General features: G+C 43.3%; 1 protein-coding gene across 4 annotated transcripts in view; it reads right to left on the reverse strand.

The window, feature by feature from the left end:
- RNF217 (ring finger protein 217) overlaps positions 1–16857 on the reverse strand; it is a 64777-nt gene extending 47920 nt beyond the window's left edge. For 2 of the 4 annotated variants that reach the window (XM_071741028.1, XM_071741027.1), the window contains exon 1: positions 15825–16855. In XM_071741028.1, coding sequence (XP_071597129.1) covers positions 15825–16487 — 663 coding nt within the window. In that variant the 5' untranslated portion in view covers positions 16488–16855. Of the gene's footprint in view, positions 1–15824 lie in introns of all 4 variants that reach the window. The other 2 variants (XR_011725284.1, XM_071741029.1) reach the window with 2 other exon arrangements.
- Between the last annotated feature and the right edge of the window lie 5761 nt (positions 16858–22618).

Raw genomic sequence — 22618 nt, forward strand, 5'->3', positions numbered from 1 at the left:
GTTTCAGGGGAACATCAGCTTCTACACACTTGGTCAGCAAGCTGGATGTTGATCATCGTGTATAGAGGGAAAAAAAACCCCTATGCCTGAATTTAAGGAATAACCACTAACAGCACTAGCCAGTTATCTTATGCTGATCAGCTGCTAGAGAGAGATTTGCCAGGAGAGATCTCATCCTCAGAAGAGCAGACACCCTGCTTCTCCCCTCCCCTGCTCCCTGTGCCAGCCCTCCTCACACCACACTGTTGTAACTCCTTGCCAAGCCAGCACTGGTTACCCTTCATCCTCCACATCAGAAGCACTACAGGATTGCCATAGGCTGCCTGCAGCTCCCACGTTGTGGCATTACATCCACAATCGAGGCTTCCTGTTCCATTCCATCCCTCTGCCAACTCCATCCTGTTGTTCTCACTACCCCCAGTTCACTCACTCCTGACAGCAGGAAAGGAACATCAAACACACACCAGAGAAGTGCCACGCTGCCTTGGGATCCACCACAGCATATTACAGACCATACCAAAATGCACCATCTTTTCCCCCTCAAAGTTGAAGCAAAACTGATTTTTAAGGTAGGATAAACTGATGTTAAAAGGAGGCATGCTTCCAGTGTTTTTTCTACTGTGGTCAAGGGTAGCTAAGACTGATCAGCTATCCTAATTCTGTATTTTTCCTGTTTAAAAAAAACAAAAAAAAAAAAACCTAGGAGAAATCTATTGTCTGCTTGAGTTTACAACATAAAGTATTAGCCATTTAACATATCTGATCTAAAAACCAGGACATGATTTATTCAGCTAACTTCTTCAATATAATTTCCAAGATATGAATAAGTGGTCAAAGCAATAGTATGCTAAATCTGCCACGTAATGAGCTTGCAAATTGGAGTAGTGACAGCTGCTCTTTTTAAAATAAAGAGCATTTTCTTTCTGGTCCCATTAGTGCGGCCCTACCTGCCCAGCCATATTAGTCATTTCCTGCATGAGCACCTAAACACCTATATGGAATCAAAACACCACTTATTACATCCAACACAGTATGCAGGTTTAACATTAAAGCTGTAATTGAGCAAACCTGTTCCCTATGCCATAACACATAAGGATGTCACCTGCAAAACACTGAACAGGAACTGTATTGCTTCAGAGAGAAGCAAGAAGTCCTTTTCCAGTGCCCTCCCACACCCAACCAAATTATGTTTAAAGAGAAAGAGGGGATGTAAAAAAAGAAAGAAAATTAGACAAAGTCTTAATGTCATGGTTACTCCACCCTCTTCTCACTTCTAGAACTTGAGAGACAGGTAAGAAAAGGGAGAACAAAAAAAATCACTAAATCTTCTGCTACTTGCTGGAGGGAGGGTGTGTTCAAAAAATGTTTTGTAATGATCAACGCAACAGTAAGAGAACCTTTTTTGATTTACACCTCTGAATTTCTCAACTGCTCTACTGTACCACCAAAACTATCTGTATAGTAGAAGAGCAAGGCTGTCACGCCTGATCTTCACAATCAGTGTGCTGGAATCACAGATGAGTAACACAGACTCCAAAAAGAGTCCAAAAAAAGAGACAAATGCCAACTTCTCTAAGCCACAACTAAAAATGCTTCCCATGATCCTGCAGTAAGTGGGGAAAGAAAAAAAAGCTGCAATTTCACTGCTGTGAACATAGTTCAGCCTGCACTCCAAGGGTGTGCAGGCATAGCAAGGAATGGTTAAGAGCTCCTTAAGATAGCCTGTGATGGCTCCTGAAGATTCAGCTTTGCCTAAAGTCCTAGTTTAATGCTACAGTGACAACAGAAGTGCAAACTCTTGGAGAAATTTGCTACAAACCATTTAGACAGACAAAAAGACCTCACCTGATTACAAAGACCCTCCTGCAAGTAGGTCTGCCTCTCCTGATCAATATATATTGCCAAGGAGAAAATCAAGGCAAACACTCCAATAATATTACAACGATAAGAGGAGTCCACAGTTGAATAACCAGCCCTTCCCCCAAGTCACACAGCATACAACAGACTTGAGATTTCTTCCAGTACAAAACTTTCACTTTAGTGGCATAGATGAATAACCTATAACGTCACCAAGTTAGTTTCAAGTTGTATAAAACTCTACCATTTCAGAGCACAACTGCAAATACTGTAAAAGCAAAAGGGTCACTATGGAAAGGAAACACCATTTTTTTGAAGTTCCTGACAGTGGAAAGGAAGCTCATCCAGGAAAAGGAAAAAGAAAGAGAGCAGAAGTTGGAAGCTGGTGAGAATAGAGGTCACTTTCCAGGTTCTTTACAACACACACTAGATGAACATACACCTTTTCAAGAAGCTCAACTTCCTGCCATAAACAAAGGCTTTATACCCCATTCGAAATACGTATCACCCAGCCATTTACTTAATTTCCTTGGACACTACTTGTGCATTTTTTCAAGTGTCTCCATAGGCCACTACACAAGATACGCTATTATTTGACATATGCCTGATAAAATTCTCATCAGTTTTTCATCCATGGCTTATGTCTGTGAAGTACTCCATTAAAAAATCATAAGCTTAGACTTTTCGAAAATATTTTAATGTTTCAATGCCTGTTGGTATCAGCATGTATTGGTCTTTGTGTTTGCTTAAGGCTTGTTCAAATCCAGAAGGAGGTTTGTCATAATCAGATTAGTGCCCAATACTGATTTTTGGAGCTAAAAATTAAATCAATTAGTGTTTCCATTATATTCTTCTTCCCAGACAGACTTCACTGGTGAACTGAGACACCCTACTTGACACTAAAACCCTTCAGGAGTTTACACCAGCTTAGTCTGGTATAAAACTAACTTCAAAAATATTCTTTAATGCTGCAGTCTTCAAAGGTACAAACACATACAGGACACTAAAGACGTAAGACTTGGCAACCTAGTCTCTGTACAAGATTTGTTGATTTTGCCTAGCGTCTGTATATAGAAACTATAAAAAGCACAAGAGCTTCAATAAAACCACTCAGGCAGCTTGCAGGTATGTTTTGTGATGAATACAGACAACATTTATTGCATCTCAGCAGCAAATCCCTCCCTATGTACACAAAGAGAAGCATAGAGACAGGATGGATTTCACCAGAATCCCCAATAATTCATCTTGCAAACAACATGAGCTAAAAGATTACCTAGTAGCCAATGTGAATACTTTAAGGATGCTAAAATCTTACCAGAAAATTTGTCAGATACTGATATCAAAACTGGAAGAAAACTCAGAATGAGACATCAGGAGATAAATGGAGAGTGATGGCGATGCAGCCTGCAAAGCATAAAGCTACACCATACAGCTACACCAAAGATTAACAGAAAAACATGCAGCTTCACAGCCATCTAGCACCTCACAGTAATTTACTGCACATTTGCCTAGCTCGTAATTGTAGTTTGGAAAAAAAAAATTCAAAACAAACTCCACACCCAAACCAGCCTATTTCAGAGACTGTTCTGTGTTACATAGCTTTCCTTGGGTGCCTTACCCATCTGTTCTGTTCACTGTTTCCACGCGAAAGCGATCGGTGGAAAATAAAACCATCATTGGTCTTTGCTGACTGATGTTTGTCTTCTAAGTTTCTTTCAGCAACAGCCTGCACAAACTCCTTTGGAGAGTGATTTTATAAAGGCATCATCTCTATAGCCCAGGTCAGCTCAGGCAACAGTAATGTAGTCTTTCCTGCACCAGTGGAGGGAGGGGACCACCTGGAAATTGCTCAATTGCTCAATTCAGTCAAATCAGTCTAACCAAAAACACAATTTTGAAATTTATTTAAAAGCCATTTCTCCTAAAACCTGTGCAAGACATTTGACTTCAGATTTCTTACAGACCAAAAAATACCAAATATGAAGCACAGTTTGAATTGCACTGCTTGCAGGTACACATGTTGATTAGGTCTTAAAAAAAAAAAACAAAAACAAAACTTTGTAACTATTGAAGACAGCAAAAAAGTTAACAACAAACAATAAAGCCCTTCTACTATTTTCTCATTAGTCTCCATAACAGCACATTCCAAGATGTGCAGGCTGCCTTACCATCCAACTGGGCCTAATTCAGCACACAATGGTGCCTACACAGCAAGTCCTTTTTGACAATAAAGGCATTGGTTATGAGAATCCATGGTGCACCCTTATTCCCAAACTCAAGAGACTGGAAGGGCTCTCCCAGGTCATACCTTTCTATCCCAAATACACAGGTTCATGCTAATTTCTAGCCTAACTTATTCCATTGTAATTTTTATAGTTTGTGTTGTGCTTACTTCTTTTTTCATTTAGAGAGAGCAGTCATTTTCCTGCTATCATCTTTTTAGTGGTTCAATCATTATTAGCCTCTTCTATCATGTCATCATTAACCAAGATTTGATGCCTTCTACTAACACTCCAAAGGTTATGTGGGCTCCTACTCAAGGATAATGAAATATCTTCTTTGCTCTTTCTGTTCACCATTATGACACAATTCTCTTACATCAAAAAACTTGACAGAGAAGCTCAATGGTAAATTAGTATCAGAAATCTCAATCACCTGGTGCCAGTTCATTATTGAAGCAAGAAGAGTGGGCCCTCTCATGAACACACATCTTAATGCTTCTCACTAAGAAATGAGCCTCAGGCTTGTGAAAGCTGTAGATACAGCCATTCAAGCCAACACACATGCTAAAAATGTGGGTTCCATAAAACTTAAAATTATCTATACTCATTGTAAAAATGGACTTAATCTTTATGGGACAAAAGCAGTACACCTACAAAAACATAAAAAGTCAATTAGAGTGGGAAACAATATACAGGAATAGTAATGAATCAATTTTGGTCGTCATCTTCAAAGTAATTTTATTTTTTGTACTTGTACCAAGAAAACGTGTGACCAAGCTCAAAAAGAACATAAAAGCAAAGATGTCCTGATGATGTATACCAGTTCTTCTATGACAGCACCATACCTTTTTCAGTTGTGCATTTTTAATTAACACCATGTCTAGTAACAGTCTTCAGGTCATTTGTGTATTTGATGGGAAGAAAACCCAGATTAACCAAACTCCCAAAAGAAAACCTCCACAACCTAAACAATAAAACCCAAAAACTTTTCTATCATTTTGAGCTCTGCATCTTTTCACTTGTTATTCAAATAGGTAAAGAAGCAAGAAGGAACTTGAGAGCTCATCCATGTAGGAAAAATTTCTTTTAAGAAAATGATGATCATTCTTGGCACTGCTTGGCTGCAGCAAGCTAAAGCTATTGGAACAATCAAGATCAAAAAAGAGGTTCCTCATCTTGAAGAACAGTTACATGAAAAGTTTCACTTGTACAAGTTCCTTAGGAATAATTTGCTCTACATTGTAAAGCACTTGGGGTTGCTTTGAAATTCCTTTAGTTGAGAGTTGAGAGTTTTGTATTTAATGATGACAGTAACAGACAGCACTTGGTGGATACCAGCCTGGGCTAGACTGGGAACCTCAGTGCTGTGAGCAGCTCAGAGAAAGGATACAGATGCAGCATGGCACCATACCTGTTCAGGAGCTGTAGGAGCAGATGCACCCTCGGGTGCTGGACAAGCTATGATTTCTATATGTGGAATAAGCTATGATTTCTGGATTGTGAAAAAGGAAATGATGCAGCAACAGGACCAAATTGCAAGTTTGATTTCATCAAGCTCCAATGAAAAACTACATGTACCATCCTGAACATGCACTGTCCCCTTCTCTTGCACTGCCTTTTCAATTGTTTCATTCTGACAGACTGTTGTGGCTGCCAGAATAAATGGCCCTGCTTAACCCTGAACATTTTATTCAGTACTTTATTCATTACTGCCTTGTGGTGGAATAAACTTTTGCATGCTGTGATGAGGCAATTAGGGACTGGATAAAAACAAAACAAAAACAACCAAAAAGCATTTAAAAAAGTAAAAATATGGTTATGAAAAGTTACTTTTAAACCAAACCTTCCTTTTCTTCCTAGTGGATCACATGATGCAGAAACATTAGAGAACTAGTTTAGGGTTGGGGTGAGCAGCACTGCTAGCTAAAATGACCTTCAGCTTTAAACAAGACCTGCTTTTCTTGATATATAAAGAAAAAGAATGAGATCCGGAACTCAGTTTAGAATCCTAATTTACCTAATTTACAGAAGTGATGATCTGGCCTTGTCTTACTACCTGTCTTGGCTTGGGTGAAATCCTCAGGAAACATTACACTCTGGCACATTACTTTGGGCACAATTTGCTGAACAAAAACAAAAACCCCAAACCACACACAAAAAAAAAAGACAAATCAAGCCTTCGCATTAAATACCTACTCCACTAAGGCAGAAGCACTGATCAAAGTCCATCAGCAGTAGTCACAACTCACTGAAAGGAAGATCTCTTAGAGACTGGGAAGATGCTAATAATTTAAAATAAAGTTACAAATTCAAATAATGCCTTGAAAGAATGGCCATCTTCAGAAGTATGAAAACTACTCTTTAAATGTTGGTGACAAATACAACAGAAGCAAGGATGGACCTGCTTTCCATTAGACAAACAGGGAAAAATTTCTGATATTTTTTTAATTTCCACTGCCCCATACTTTGAAATACCCAGATTTTAATGATGTATTTCACTTTGGTCATTTTGAGGTCTATATGGCCATGTGGATGTCAATACCACTAAGTATCTAACAGCAACAACATTTAAATGGAACTCGAGTTTTATAATTGATTTGCTGCCTTAATCTGATCGAGTAGGATTAGTTCACCACAACAGAACACACTATCACCACTGCAATTCTCCTTGGAGTACTAACATCTACATTTCATAGTTGGTATGCAGCATTTGGCACCCAGACACTATGGGACACCGTTGTTCTTTTGGGGATCCATCCATTCCAAACAAATTTTAAGTTGAACGTTCTTTGCCTTTTTTAAGCTGCGTGCTAATACCATAAAGTTAACTAAGCAGAGTTTCCAAGCTATTGCATGGCTGAGCTGCACGTGCACTTGAAAAACGAGCCAGCAGTTTGCATACTTGCTTCCGTAAGGCCTCTAAAGGAGTACTTTTAAGCAGACAAATTATACCTGGCACTGCACAGGTGTGCTGGAATGGAAAAAGCACAAGGTGCCCTCTGCCTAGTGCACACTTGCACAGCAAGCAGTATTATAATAGCTGAATCCCTTCAGAAGCCCTCCCCCACCATTTCTTTCTCCTCATACAGCAGCAACAGTACTGACAAGAGCAAAGCACATCTTTTTGTTGGTTGAGGAAAGCAGCATTTCTCAGAGTACCTCTGTAACCGTGTCAGAGATGGCAAGCTGCACCTCTCTTCTCCACCCCTCTTTGCTACCTGCAGGGTAGAGAACTCTTCCAGTAGTTCAGCAAAGGACTAACCCACTACTTTCCTGGAAGTTCTGTACTTTAAGTTGTGCTTAAAAACCAATACTCTGTTGTTGTGGGTATTTTTTTTCCTTTTTAAGGTTAGATTTATTTCCTGCCTGCCACCATTCGATAAGAAAACAGAAATAGACCTTATCCCATTTAACTTTCTGGCTACCATTTATCAGAACAACTGGCCAGTGTCCAGCTGAAGGTTTAAACAGAGGCGAAAGATCCATCTTATTTATGAAGGCCACCAGTCTTCATGATACCCTTCTGTTTTACAAAAGCTTACCCTAAGCACCCCCACCCTCTGTGGCAAACATCATCACCAAGCCCTTCCAATCCTGGCAATCATTTTCACACTCATTCCTTCCTCATATTGTGTGAGCAACCCCATAGTCACATCACAGCTGAAACAGTTTGGATGGGACTTCCCTATCCTAAAAACTAAAGGGACAGGGCCATTCAGATCCCCACCCTATATCCCTGAGTTGATACACCCCCATTCCTGCAAGATCAGGGAGCCAAATCAATTAAGCTAGGAAGGTACGTGCCTTTGCTGCCATTCATATCATGTCAGTGGTAGAAAACAATACACAATAGCACCAACATGATGTGGCCTGAGAAAATTAAACTTCGCCCCTTCTATTTTCCACTACAGTATAGTTTGTACTGTACTTGATAAAAACACCAGTGGGGAAAAAAAGTTCACAGGAGAGGTACTTTCCTTATTATTTCAATCTGATATTCCTTACAAAATAGACATTTGCAGTTTTATAATTGCACTACAATCTACCAGCAAGATCACAGGGATAACTGGCATAGCTTCAGAAATGTTATCTTTTCATGAAACTCATCTAGGAAATGAGCAGCCTTTCTCAAAATTAAGTAAATAAACAGGAGCAACTCTATGTCCCAACAAGTTTGTCAATGAAAATCTATGCAAGACTTAAACTGAAGCAGTGAAGTAGCTACTGCGGTAAATGTAGACACTAAGTTGTTTCAGTTCCAGATCTGGCTTATAAACTTATGACTTTCTGGACTGATACCTACAAGTATTGAATCTCATTTCCGTACTGATTTTTTCCTATTTCACTTACATTAGGAAACTGCTCTCACAAAGATTATTTACATGTACAATAAATGTATGTGTGCCATGGCAGAAAAATGTATCTTTAAGAACTGGTTAATCAACAAGAATGTTTTTATTTTTATGTTCACACTAACTTATGACTAAAATTAATTTGCCTTACCAAAAATTTTTTCAAGAACTTAAAAATGGACTCAAAGTTAAGATATGTTCTTCACTAGTAGACAAATTTGTTACCTTTTCTATACTAGAAGAAATAATGGGTACTTGGTTAATAAAATCCTATAGATGACTCTTTATGTATTATATTAAAAAAAGGCAAACCAAAACAGTATTAAAACCATAAGAAGAGAAATAAGTGCAAAGAGCTAAAGCATACTGAAAGATAAACCAGCATAACTGGGTTGGTAAGTAATGGACAAAAACTCACGAAAGGCTCATAGGTCAAAATAAGGACAGAGAGCAATCATTCACCAGTTATCGTCACAGGCAAAACAGCATCGACTTGGGGAAACTGAGTTTAATTTAGTACCAATCAAATCACAGTAGGGCAATGAGAAATAAAACCAAAATTTTAAAATACCTCCCCCAACACCTCTTCTCCCCAGGCTTAACTTTACTCCCAATTTCCTCTACTTCCTCCCCCTCAGCAGCACAGAGGGACAGGGAGTGGGGGTTTAGGGTCAGTTCATCACTCATCATTTCTGCCACTCCTCCCTCCTCAGGGTGAAGACTCCTCACAGCCTTCCCTTGCTCCAGGGTGGGGTCCCTTCCATTGGAGACAATCGTCCACAAACCTCTCCAATGTGAATCCTTCCACAGGGCTACAGTTCTTCATCAACTGCTCCAGTGTGGTGTTCTCCACAGGCTTCAGGTGGGTATCTGCTCCAGCATGACCTCCATGGGCTGCAGAGGGACAGCCTGCCTCACAAAGGTCTGCAGCACAGGCTGCAAGGGCATCTGCTCCAGTGCCTGGAGCATCTCCTCCTCCTCCCCCTCCCTCCTTCAGTAACCTTGTCAGAAGTTGTTTCTCTCACATATTCTCACTCCTCTCTCTGGCTGCAGTTGTGCTGGATTTTTCCCTGTTCTTAAATATGTTATCACAGAGGCACTATCACTGTTGCTGATGGGTTGAGCCTTGGCCAGCCACAGGTGGGACTTGGAGCTGACTGGCACTGGCTCTGCTCTGCAGGACATGGGGGAAGCTTCTAGAAGCTTTTCACAAAAGTCACCTCTGTAGATCCCCTGCTACCAAAATTTTGCCATGCAAACCCAATACAGACAGCATCTTTGTACAAGATGAGAGAAACAAAGGGCCGAGAAACCCCAGAGCTGTTCAAGAACAGTTCTTCTGGGTGGTGACCCACAGGAAAGAAGCAGAGGTGAGCTGAAGGCCTCCCTAACATCCATTCAACTCCTCCATTTCTCTCTCTCTCCTTTTTTTTTTTTTTTTTCTGCAATTAAAACACAACTGTTCAGTTTTCAACTACTTTCACTTTAAAATGCCTGGCCTGAGTCCACACCTGTACCTGGCAGTTCCTGGGAACAGCTGGTGGGAGCAGTGGGAGAGAAGGCACAGGAAAGAATCTCGCTGTGGCTCAGCCTGCCTATGGTCCCCAGTGCCAACACCTTGGCTATGGGAGAGATCTGACAAGCAGGGTTTCTGCTTCATAGAAATTCTGCATTTTCAAAATTTAATTTCAATCCAAACTAAACCAGAAACAGTTCTCTTTCATCTTTCACTGCAGTTTCACAGCCATTGGAAGCCTTCACCCTTCAAAATCAATTTCACTGTCAACATCAGCAAAGTAATTGCACCACTGTAGGACTTGCCAATTACCCTCACGCCGCGTTACCAACCTCAATTTCATTACACCATTTACCCTCACCCAAGGAATTCAGGCTTTCCCCAAAGCCTTTCCTTCAACTCCTGTGGGTGACACTGTATTTTCTATTCCAAACATACCTGATTCCTACAGATCAAAGTTTTAATGGAAATCCTAGCTGTAAGAAGAACAATCCATTTGGATCCATCTACAAGTATTCAAGGCAGACTGAAAGCCAGCTATATGTCTAATCAACTTTAAAGACTAAGGTCTACAATCTTAAAGGTATTTGAGTGTCATCCTGAACAGTGACAGCAAACCTTGGGCAGCAGCATTATGGCACTGCCTGCAACACATCAGGAGAACAGGACATACTTTCAGAAGCCATCTGCTGAAAATGAGAGTGAACAAGTTCAGGTGCTTCTCACAGCTGATGTACCAGGTACAACTTCCTCTTTCTCCTCCTACTCAGGAAAATAGACACCATACAGCAGCTGAAGTGGCTGGTTTGGTTTATAAAGTTTCTAATCTAGTATATATGCAATATTCTCTTCTCATGGTAGCCAGTCTGCAGCCATCCTAGCAACCTACTGTCTAGCACCAGAGCATGTTTTTTAATTAATAACCCTTGGAAACACAGAGCTTCTCCCACACCGAATGACAGTGGCCCTTCAGAGCTCTGGTCTGACTCAGGGCACAAGCAGCTCATTACCCATTAGATGATTCAGCACCTGGTGCCTACATTTCTGCTGGCTGGTTTTCGTCAGCAACCAGACTACAGCTTTCAAGGTGTATCATTTACATGATACAATCAGATGCGTGAAGAGGCTGGTGTCAAGTCCCTCTAGCTCCAAGTCAATACTAGTTTTAAGTGATATAGCCTGCTCCTAAATTTTCCTCTTTGCTCTGTGGCTTTACAATCACATTCCCCACAAAAGCCCTGACTATAGCAGTCTGCCGATTTCTTTTTTTCCCCAGGTCTTTCAGAAAGGGATCATGCCCAGAAAAGAGGTCAAAACCAAGATGTCAGGTCATGGAGAAAATGAGACTGGTAACAGGTCCCAGGCAGAGGAAAGACAGTCTCTTACACTTTATGTAGAGACTTCAGGAGAGGAGAGCAGGAATTCAGTTGCACCCAAACCATCTTTGCACGAAACACTGTTGGATGCAGCCCCTCCCTGCCCCCAACAATCCCTTCCGATTTACTCATGGCCACTAATCTCATTAGAGTTCCTATAATTAAAGAACCATAATATCTGATCAAGAATACAGTATGTTGTTTAAATTAACTCAAAGTCCTGTAATGCAAGAATGACTGTTCCAAGAGAATAACAAGATTTACAAAATAAAACATCACTAATGAGCGCAGGATCAAAACTGGATTATCAAGTTCATTATTTCGCATGTAGAAAAAGCAGACAGCCAAATCGCCGAGGTTTCTATAACCAGCTACTTTACAGGAAAAGTGAAACAAGTATGAACACAATTTTATATATATATGTGTATGTATATATACACACGCACACAGCTTCAAATATTTATTAGAGAACATATCATATTTGACCAATGTTAAGAAACTAAATATTATTTTGGCAATACATGCTAAAACGTAAGGAATATGATCAATGCTCTAAAAGGCACTTGTCAGGTTTACACACTGAGATGAGAACACACATAGAAACATTAGCTTCTTTACTAGTCAAGGATAAGTTAAATATCAAGAAGCTAGTTACAATTCAGGTTTCTCCCTATCTTCAGAAGTCAAAATACTTCCCATATCTATTTGTTTATTTTTAAAGAAGATTTCTGTACTAACCTGCCTTCATCCCTCCCCCCTGACAAAAAAATGGACAAAAAGCAAAACCAGGCACAAATGCTTTCTCTGCCTCAGACATGCAAGCAGCCACAGGAGGTTAGGAAGTGAATCACTCATTCAGCAAACCCATATGTGTTCACAGCTTCTGGAATAACCCCGGTTTGGTGAGATGTTGAATAGAGAGGAAGATGAAGAGTGAAGTAGGTATGAATGCAATATTACATCTGTGAAACTGAGCACCCCAGTTCTTCCCCCTCAGATTGCATGCTAGATGCAAAGTGCAGAAGCCCACAGCTCCTCGTTGAATGAGAAACTGTTCTTGCACTCTTCTAACCATGACTTTACCCAGCACATACCTGAGAGCCCATGGAAGTGGCCTCTGATAGCACTGACATTTCAAACATTAACTCCCTTCAGCCTCATCTGCTTTACATTCGTGATTAAGCAAACAACAATTCCTGGAGATGGGACTTGTCCGGACCTGACTCTTTGGAACTCACACCAGCTCCTGAGGTGTAAGAGCTACAATCTCTTTCATGCTAACCCATCACCCATACCTAACTCCTCCCTCAGCTTCTCTGGGTCTAAGAGAATAAAGTTATAGAAATTTTTTAGTGAATAGTAGATAAACTGGTTGTAGCCAGACCCTAAAAAGCCCTGAGGGGTCTGTGGGAAAGAATGGCTAAATTGAGGCAGAGGTAAAGTTACGCAATTTACCAAAAGTCAGGTTTCAGACGAGCCTGAGTGCTCCGAGCTTGCCTGCTAAACTGCACCAGCCATTAAATCTTTGAAAGGGATTATACATCAAGGTGCTGGTGATAAGAGACTGAAGTTGACCCGAGGGCCTTCCAGTGTGACATTCCAAAATCAGTTACCCTCATTTTCCACAAGGGAACTCTGCAGTAGGAGTTTTTTCATCTGCATCATCTTTTTCAACAGACTTCAGTTGATTTTCTGATCTCTAAAGGGCACCAAGGCACAAGTTTTGATGCTGTTATATGTTTGCAGAGAAGGTGGCAGAATGCACTGACAAAAGTTTTTACTTTGCTACTCCATTAGGTATCATTTCAGAAATCACAATTAAACCATCATCATGAATCCAGCTTTCTTTAATGGAAAACACTCTTAGATGCAGCCCCTCCCTGCCCCCAACAATCCCTTCCGATTATGAATTATTTTAAGTGTTATATTTCTGCCAATATACTCCACATTTTCAACATGAAAGACCACTCCTCCAGAGACTCAAGAGTCAGCCACTGTCCTCTCAAAGGGCACAGATTGTCACTTCTGCAACAAGGAAACCAGGTCTAAACAATGCATATTCTTGTTTGGGGTTGTGTTTTTCAGATGTTCTTGTTTGTTTCAATTTGAGGTACATTCCTAAATCAAGCTGACTGTATCCAAACTGAAAATCTTAACGTTTTCAAACAAAAACTGCTTTTCAATATTTACTCCTTATATTTTTTCTTTCTTTGCTACACGAAGTTTTAAGTCTCAAATATGAAAGGCAACATTTCTATCCTATGCTGCCCTACCACTCATCCTTTCCAGAAACTCCTTTAATGTAACTGGTATGGAGAAGCCTTTTCTCTCTCCTCAGGATGAGTCACAGAGTCTTTCCACAGCATAAAGAAAAGATATATCACTTCTTGTTCTTCTCCAAGAAATATCACTTTCTTGTTCTTTTAAAGATGGGGGAAGAACACATTGGACTGTTATTTGAGCATATTTTGTTACCTTTTTCCCTGAACAAATTTATCAAGAAATTAAAATTCTGCCTGGTCATAACAGCATCTATAACAACGTGCTCACAAACGTGCTCTGTGTATCTCCCTCCTCAAGATCCTTACCTGTGCTGCAAATAATCCCTCCTCTGCATCTGTATTCTGCCCCATCTTTTATGTACCCATGTGACTATCTGCCAAGCAGACCTTTTAAGAGCTGGATGGATAAACTTTGCAGAGTGCTCAGCAGTAGTAGTGGCTTCCTTGAAGAGGGCATCCCTGCATAGAAATTCAACAGCTAGCAAAGGTTAAACCCACTTCATGGGCCATATACTCAGTTCCCAGCCCAGAGAGCTGTTCCAGCCACCAACCTGCTGGATCACCCTCCAAGAGTCCAGCCTAAACAAGGCTGAAGAGTTCTTTAGCTACAGGATCACATAACACATAACTTCTATTCTCTCACTGTAAGATGCAGGTACCTACAGAAATAAGCTGGAGAAGACCACCCTGGCATCAGAGCACTTTGTAGTTTCCAGCTTCAAAGCAAGACAGTACTCTTGACACACAAGCTCAGTGACAAACACAAAACTGGCACAAACGTGCACTAGCAATATACTTGCCAGTCCACCACTTGGCTACAAATCAAACTGTCCTGGGCTCTGTTTGCAGAGTCCCAAGAGGGCTCATGAAGTGTCCCTGAGCATCAGTGTTAAAACACAACTCTGTTTCTCCCATCCATCAGTTCCCACATTAAGCCCTTATGTTATCCAAATATATGAAATGGTCCACAAAACTGATAGCACATTTTCTATTTGCTAGAACAAACGCTACCAGCACTGGTTAATGCTATGTAGGCCACCAGTGCCCAGAGATGAGCATGTGCTTTACTTCAGCCAGCACGTGCAACTTCCAGGCAGTGAAATGTTCCCTGATCTGAACAGCCTGACAACTATTTATAGCACACGGGGGTAGTAGTAGTTCTCTATCCCGTCCCTACACAGGCATCCCAGCAGAAGCACAGACTGCCCCCCCGACACTTCCCAGCCCCGACTCCTGTATAAGTTCATTATACCACCAAACCAGCCCGTCTCCACTGCACATGTCCCAAAAGTTTCTGTTGAATAAAAACATAAAGGTGGTAAGCAAAGAGTTTATTTGGGGTTTTTTTTCCCCACATACCCATACTTCTCCGGTTGCTCTCTGGGTTTAGGGCATGCCTACACTGGCAGCAGAAACAATGCACAAGTGTTTCGTGATGCTCCACTAGCTACTGAAAACACTTAACGAAGACAAAAGCTTTACTTCCAAGCCGCTGATTTCGGTTTGAAACGGTAGTTCTGTCTGACGAAACAGTGATGAAGATGTAAACACCCTGTAGGCGAATTGATATCTACCTAAGATAAGCAGCTATCTGCCCAGGAAGGAAAAGTTGTGTTTTAGTGGTCTTATTCCCCAAAGCTGCTCTTGCTTTCTGTTCTGTGTTTCTTCACCTACAGTCACACCTCCACTATGATAATCCTGCAGAGCTGCGCCTATGTACCCTCGGAGGAAGAGGCCGAGCGGCCGCACCACGGGCCGGCCGGACACCGGCAGGGCAGAAGCGGCAGCAGAAGGGCTAAAACCCCCAGCTCCGTTCCTTGCTCTCAGGAAACTGATGACAGCAGCGCAAGAGACGAGAGTTCGAGAACTCAAAGAATAAAATCCTTTAAGAGATGCCATGCGCATGAAAACATAAAAGCGACCACCAACCCGACGTGCTGCCTAACAACGCGGGGACAAACACTCCGGGAACAAACGGTCATTAAGCGAGCAGCTCACACGCAGGCGGCTGCCAAACGCGTTCCGTACGGGATGGGAAAGGTTTCCTACGCCACCCCACCCCACCCGAGCCGAGCCGAGCCCAACTCTCCCGGCGCACAAGCCCGCGGAGCCGGGCCCGCAGCGATGCTCACGCCTCACAGCCACCGGCGCCGTTTAACAGTTCCCCCACCCCCCTCCTTCCCTCCCAGCACAACTTGGCAGCGCCCGCCGGGCCGTACCTGGGAGCTGAGGTACCGCTTGAGGCACTCCTCGCACACCGCCTTCTTGCAGCAGGACAGGGGCTTGATGGGTTTCTCCTCCAGGCACACGCGGCAGCTCAGCACCAGCACCGGCCCGAACTCCCCCGCGATCAGCCCGGAGAAGGGCTCGGGCAGCAGGTACAGGTCCACCACCTCGATGCTGCCGCCCGCCGACAGCGGGTCGCCGCCTGCCGCCACACCGCGCCGCGCCGGTGAGTGCCCCACGATGGGGTCGCCGGCGCTGCCTGGGCCGCCGCGGGAGGAAGCGGGGCCCGCCGCCGGCCGGTCGTTCTCCACGCAGTAGACGGTGCAGTACACGTGCCTCCGGTGGGGACGGCGGCGGCCGTTGCCCCCCTCCATTCCCGGCCCCTCCTCCGCCAGGGCCGCCGGCTCCTCCGAGGCCGGTAGCTGCTCCGGCCCGGCAGCCGCCTCCGCTTCCTCCTCTTCGGCCCCTCGCCCCTCGGGACCGGCGGCGAGCGGCGGCTCTCCCTTTCGCCCCGGTCCGGTCACCCTACAGACTGGGGACGACTCTCGCAGCGGAGGCGGCTCGTCCGGGCCGGACTCCGGCGGGCCCCCGGCCGGGCTCAGCGACGCGGCGGCGGCGGCCGGCGGGGCGCTCAACGAGCTCTGTTGTTCCCCCATCGCCGCCCGCCGCCGCTCCTTCCCATCCAGCCGCCTCCCGGCCCCGCTTCTGCTTCCGGGTCCCGAGCCCCGCGCGCCGCGGCCCGCCGAGCCAAGCCGAGCCGAGCCGAGCCCCGCGCCGCCCGCCCGCCCGCCCGCGGGCGCCGGCCGCCGCCGCACGGCCTCCTCCCGGCGGAGCTGCGAGGGAGGGAGGGAGGAAGGAAGAAAGGGAGGGAGCGGCGGGTGCCGCTCAGGTCAGCGCCGCCCGCGGGGTCTCGCCCGGAGCCCGACCCCCATGCCGGGGAGGACGCGGGCTGGTGCCGCGGGGCAGCGCGCCCGGCCGCACCTCGCAGCCGCCCCGGCCCGCGCGTCACCGCCCCCCTGCCCGCGGCGGCCCCGCCCCGCCCCCTGCCCGCCCGCTGCCTCCGCCCCGCTCTGACGCTACCCCCTTCGCCTCGCCCCTCATTCAACCGTAAACACCGCCTGCCCGGACCTGCGCCACCGACTCCTGGCCCCGCGCATCTCCCCGCGGCCGCGGCCCTGTCCCCCCCCGCCCCAAGGCAGAGCAACTCACTCTTCCCTCCGACCCCACGCCCTTCTCCTTCTGCGGAGACAGCGTTTGTCGCCTCTCCCCCTTGAGGTCGTCTCCTGCTCGAAATCATAAGGAGAGAAGGCGGGGGGTGGGGAGCAAACGTCCAGGTGTTAAATTTTATAACACCTTCGTGCTCCCAGAGAGACGTTTTCTGAAAAAACTGCGAGTCGCAATTAAAAAACGATCCCCCAAGGAAACGGAGGGAGCAGAAGTGGTACTGCTGTAAGAGCTACTCGATAAAACCCGGCAATACAGTGGTATTCACAAAAATTTAATTTTTAACTATTAAAAACAGGTAGGTCCAAAATGGCACCCGGTGGTTCGGCTACCCGCAGTGAAGGGGACTGGGAGGAACGCCTGCCTGCATGCTGGGTTCTGAAGACGGTATCTCCAGACCCTGACATCACCAGTGGCATCATCAGATAGAGCAGATGTCATAGAGCTGGTCCTGTAGCAACTGAGAAACAGGAACCGTGCAGTTTCCGTCACGAAATTTGTCTAGAGAGTTAATTAGAAGTTAATCAGTTGCTCTGCTGAGGTGGCACGGGGCTGGGCTAACTAGAGGAGGAGGAGGAGGCGACTTGTAAGTGGGGCACATGAAGGTGGGGAACACCAGAGATCTCTGTGCTGGTACCTCGGCCCCACTGAGCTCATTAACTCAGGCTCTCAGGACCCAAAGGAACTCCACACACTTTTTTGGCTCCGTGCTTGAGCTCAGCAGCTCTCCAGCTGTCCCAGAGCACCATGTGTCAAGGACACCAGATGGGGCCAGCCCAGCTGTGAGGAGCCTGTGCCCCACTGAGGTATGTGTGTGATTTGGAGAGGAGCTCAGCCTCCCAAAAAGCCACCCGGGACACCTGCCCTGCCCTTCTGAAGGCTGGATACGGAGGCACTCCAGGCTCTTTGTGGTAACTGGCAACATCTGCTGGCCTTGGGTCTCTTCTGCTTGAAAATGCTGTATTTATTCCAGACCCAAGCTGACCTGAAACTCAGTGTGAATGAGTTTTTGCAATGTCAGTCTGTAGTTACCCCTGCAGGAAAATCATCTGGAGGAATTATTTCTTTTAAACAATACATTTATTTAGCTTTTCTTACTTGAGCTGCTGGAGTTTATGTTCCCAAAGCTTACTTTGGAAATGCAAAGTGTAAAACTTATAATGAATGAATAAATATCAGAATTTCCTACAACCCTGACATCCAAGAAGCAGGAGCTTAAAGACAGAAACTGGAAAGACGTCACTACAAGAACAAGAAATATTGCTCAGCCGCTAACTTAATTCAGAAATGTGTGTGCTGAAGCACAGCAGGGGAAAAGTGCTCCTGGGGAATTTGGGACACAGCAATGCTAATCGTGCTCTGCTGACAGGAAGCTCTGGGAAAAAACAAGTTTTACAGAATTGCCCATGCCCTACCCACCTATGACCTGAGGATAAGTTCGGTGACCTGTGCCTTGTCATGAATCCTGCTGGACCTGACTATGAAGAGTGGGCAGCTGTGCCACCCCCCAGCTGCCCCTGGTGTCCCCCATCTTGCCTGGCTTCTGGATGGAATGGTGGGACCAGCCCTGGCAGGTGAGGTTCTGCCTGGCAGTCCACAGGGGGGCCACCCCACTCCCTGCCACATGGGTCCTTGACATACATATGCTTTGCAACAAGTCCTTGCCATTTTCTGTGTATATTCTGCATATTAAAAATATATGAAATTATATAGTAGTAGTATTTTAAAAGTACAAAATTATATAGTGGGCTGAGGTAAATAGAACATGACCTTCTAATACATGCTGATTGCCTTTCTCACCATGCCTTCACATAGTTACATGTTAGAACTGCCTCAGGGAAGAGGAATTTTCAAAAACGACCACGAGAAGCCCCCATAGGCCTTCAACAATCTGACAAAATAGGATGCCATGTTGCATGGCACTTGCTTATTCCACAAAAGAGCTGGTGAGAGAACAAGCAGCCAGCAAGGGATGCTGGTTCTGTTGCTTAGTGCACTGCTGGTAGGCAGGAAGCAGGAGCCCATACGGGGCTGGATTTGTGGTTCCAAAACAGCTTGCTCTGCTGCTGACTGACAGCCTACATGATGTCTCTGGGGCTGGCTGTTGCCCAGGGTTTGAGAAATCATGAGTCAGATTTACATCCAGAATGACTCTGTTCTTAATCTGTTCTTTGTTTTAGAAAGCAATTTTAGATCCACAAATTTTAAACTATAGAGCATGTCTAGATTTTAAATAAAACCTTATGGAAGATTAAAAAAAAAAAAAAAAAGATAGCACTACTGGATTTGCATAAGATAATAGATTCAAATAAGTTATCCTACAGAGATCTCACCAGACTGTTTGCTTTACATGAACTACATCATGTTTGAGCACAGCAGTGTGGAACCAAATCTAGTTGCTTGAAAGATAACTTTTCTCCCTGTGCTACTCTTCTAAGTCAAACTCCACAGAGGTTCACACATTTGAGCTCTGCAAATGAAGTATGAGGAAGCAGCTGGCAGGGCATTCATTATCTGTGAGGGATCTCCAGTTTTGGAAAGCTCTATCCACTGTCTCCTGCTCCATCCACTACTGTCCACCAGAGCCTGGAATTGCTTACCTTTGGGAATAGAACAAAGTCTGTAATTTTTTTTTCTTTGTTAATACTATTAGAAGGTTTGGTTTGAATAGGTCTGTTTACAGGTTGTTCTTTTACTCATGCCTGGTTTTTAAATTCCACAGCTGAGATCCAGGGCAGGAAGCTGTATTTTCAAGCAATAAATGTAATTAATTGCCACAGTTCTGGTAATGCTTGAATTTAAGGTTGTTTTTTGTTGGCTTGTTTGGTGTTTTGTTTTTCATTCACACTGAACAAAGAAGTTGTGGTGGCTATTGCATCAATGAATTTTTTTTCCCAATTTGTATAATTTTACAAAATATTACCCAATTTCCAACCTAACTTAAAGTCCTCTTGTTCCCACTTCCCCTTCCTCCCTTCCTTTCTTTCTTTTAATCAGAGTACAAGCTTACACAAAACTTCAGCAAAAGACAGTACAAGGCTATGCAGCATGTATGCAAAATGCAGAATTCACTATGACACACAGTCACTGAAGAAGTTCCATGGTGCATTTAAAAGCTGATTGGATACTTTTAGTAATACAGCAGAACTAAATCAGGCTGTGCTGTCTGTACCAGTTACATATGCATATATATATATATATATGTATATATATGTACATATCAGTGTGTGTGTATATGCATTTATAAAAGGAGGACACAATTTCCCAAGGCTGTGGTTCTTCAGATTTCATAATTACTTTTACCTAAAATAATTAAATTTTAGGGTGAGTAATTAACATTCATTCCTCTGGGCTGATGCTGATGGCCTCTGAGGAAATGTGAGGATTTATTTTGCTATGTATAGCAGTAAGTAACTGGCAGCATGATACTGGGTCATTGAATGTAGGACTTTTCTGGGGGTAGGGGAATTGATTTTTACCACGGTATTAAGTGTTTTTTTTTCAAAGTATTTAGAATTTTCGTTATCTGTTTTGCTTACCATTGCACATGTGTTCTGAGTATTTTATTAAATGTCTTTAACCAAATGTTTATTTTGAAAATGAAATAAAAATTCAGGTTCTCATGTTTGCCCCTCAACACTTGCAGTTCTTACTATTCTGTAAGCTCCACACATATTGTCTTACATTCTCTGGAACTCATCCCATATATACAACTTGCACTTTGGACATGGTCCTGCTTCCAGAAGTTATAAACTGGCTATGCTAGCTTTACAGTTTTCACAAAAAAAAAAAAAAAATACCTATAACCTTTCTGTGGCAAAACCTTGTGGTGATGGCATAGCAGAAATGTCAACAGTTTTCTGGGCCCACCCAGCGAGAACACAACTTTTAAAGTTTCTCCTTCATCTGCAGTTCTGAATTATTTGGGTTACATGGGCACATCTTATTTGGTGGTTAAGAAGATGTAGTCATATAACTCCCCTAGAAAAAATATCCAATCATGCAAATTACAATACAGAAAAGCAAATATCCTTGACAGTACTTGCTTTTAGTAGTTATGCAGCGTGTTTCTGAAGCTAGAAGGAAAATACATTTGTCTCCTTGGACTACTGCTCATCTTGTGAAGTGAAAGAGTCATGTATGTTCTACAGAAAGTGTAGGTTAGAAAAAGGCATGCACTAGAATGATTTCTTCTGACCATCCTAATTAAATCAGGAAGAATGACTGTGTGCCTAGTTTAATTGTTACAGTATTTATTTTGAAAACAATCTTCGTTGTTATTTTCACATAGCACTATGGAAACAACCTTCAAAATATAACTATGTATCTTCAAAGTATCTTCGAATTCCAATAAATGGCTTTTGCCTATGTGTTCGTTAGAAAGCCTGGGGAGAAGAAAGTCATTGGCACATCGCAGGAATGGCAAGATAGATACATTCACCTGTGTGAAGAAAAGAAAGCATTGTCTGAAGGAATCAAACCTTTTGGTCCATATATGTGCTTACTATCTGCATCTGGGCTAGGGAGAGAAAAAGCTTTTCTGAAATGCATTAATCTTTCTAAACAGATCTCATCAAGGTCTCAAGTCAACTTTTAAAGTACAGCTAGAACCTCCTGGATGCATCCTCCTTGACACTTCTCTTGTTTTGGAGCGATGTATTCTGCACACATTTTTTATTTTTTTTTTTTTAATCTTTCTTTTTTCCTATCGTATCTTTCTTTTCCTGAAAATACCATAAAGTTCTATGTTTAGGCTAAAACTTTGCAGGTGGGCTCACGACCACGTTTCTGTTCCTGATCTTGCTAAATGCAATTTCCCATTGCGGGCCAGACTCACCAGCAGCTTAAACTGATAGAAAAAAACCTTCCTCCTCCTCACCCGAATCTTTTGTTTTTTCTAGACTTGATTACCAAATTAACATCTCTCATGTCACCTGAGGTAAATATGTGTGAATCACTTTCATCTTTAACAAATACAAAAAATGACTTTGAGTAAAGCAAGGCACCTAAACATCAAACTTCTCATAGAACAGCAAGATATATTTTTAAGTTCTTCAGTTGTAAACTGAGAAACTGAACGGGGAATCTCATGACCACAGATTGTATCCCCAGGTGGATATATTTACTGTTAGTCCCTGAGCCACACCTGAATCACTCCATGTATCTTACAGTTACCAAATTTCTCCTCAACAGCAGACAATATCTGAGTAATGTATCAGCATTAATCTGGAATTAAATGCCTCAATGCACAGCCTGAATGCAGTGCAGTCATTCTGAGGAAGATGAAGTTATTTACCACCATCAGCTGCAGCACAGGCATGAGACTGTTCCAGACTACATCAGCATTTTTTAGACTCTCACAAAGAAGGAAACCTTCATTACTGCATTATTTTTATTAATATGCCTTTGAAGTTATTTTTATAGTAATAGCTGGCCACAGAATTACCTGACAACAGCACAGTGAGAGTAAATTCTGCTGAAGGGTAAATATATTTTATAGCTATTATTGTTTTAATTAACTGTGCAGAATGACACGTAAGTAGAATGCTTTGTAAGACTTAGC

The sequence above is a fragment of the Heliangelus exortis genome, chromosome 3 (assembly GCF_036169615.1).
Source record: "Heliangelus exortis chromosome 3, bHelExo1.hap1, whole genome shotgun sequence".
In the NCBI taxonomy this organism is placed as follows: Eukaryota; Metazoa; Chordata; class Aves; order Apodiformes; family Trochilidae; genus Heliangelus; species Heliangelus exortis.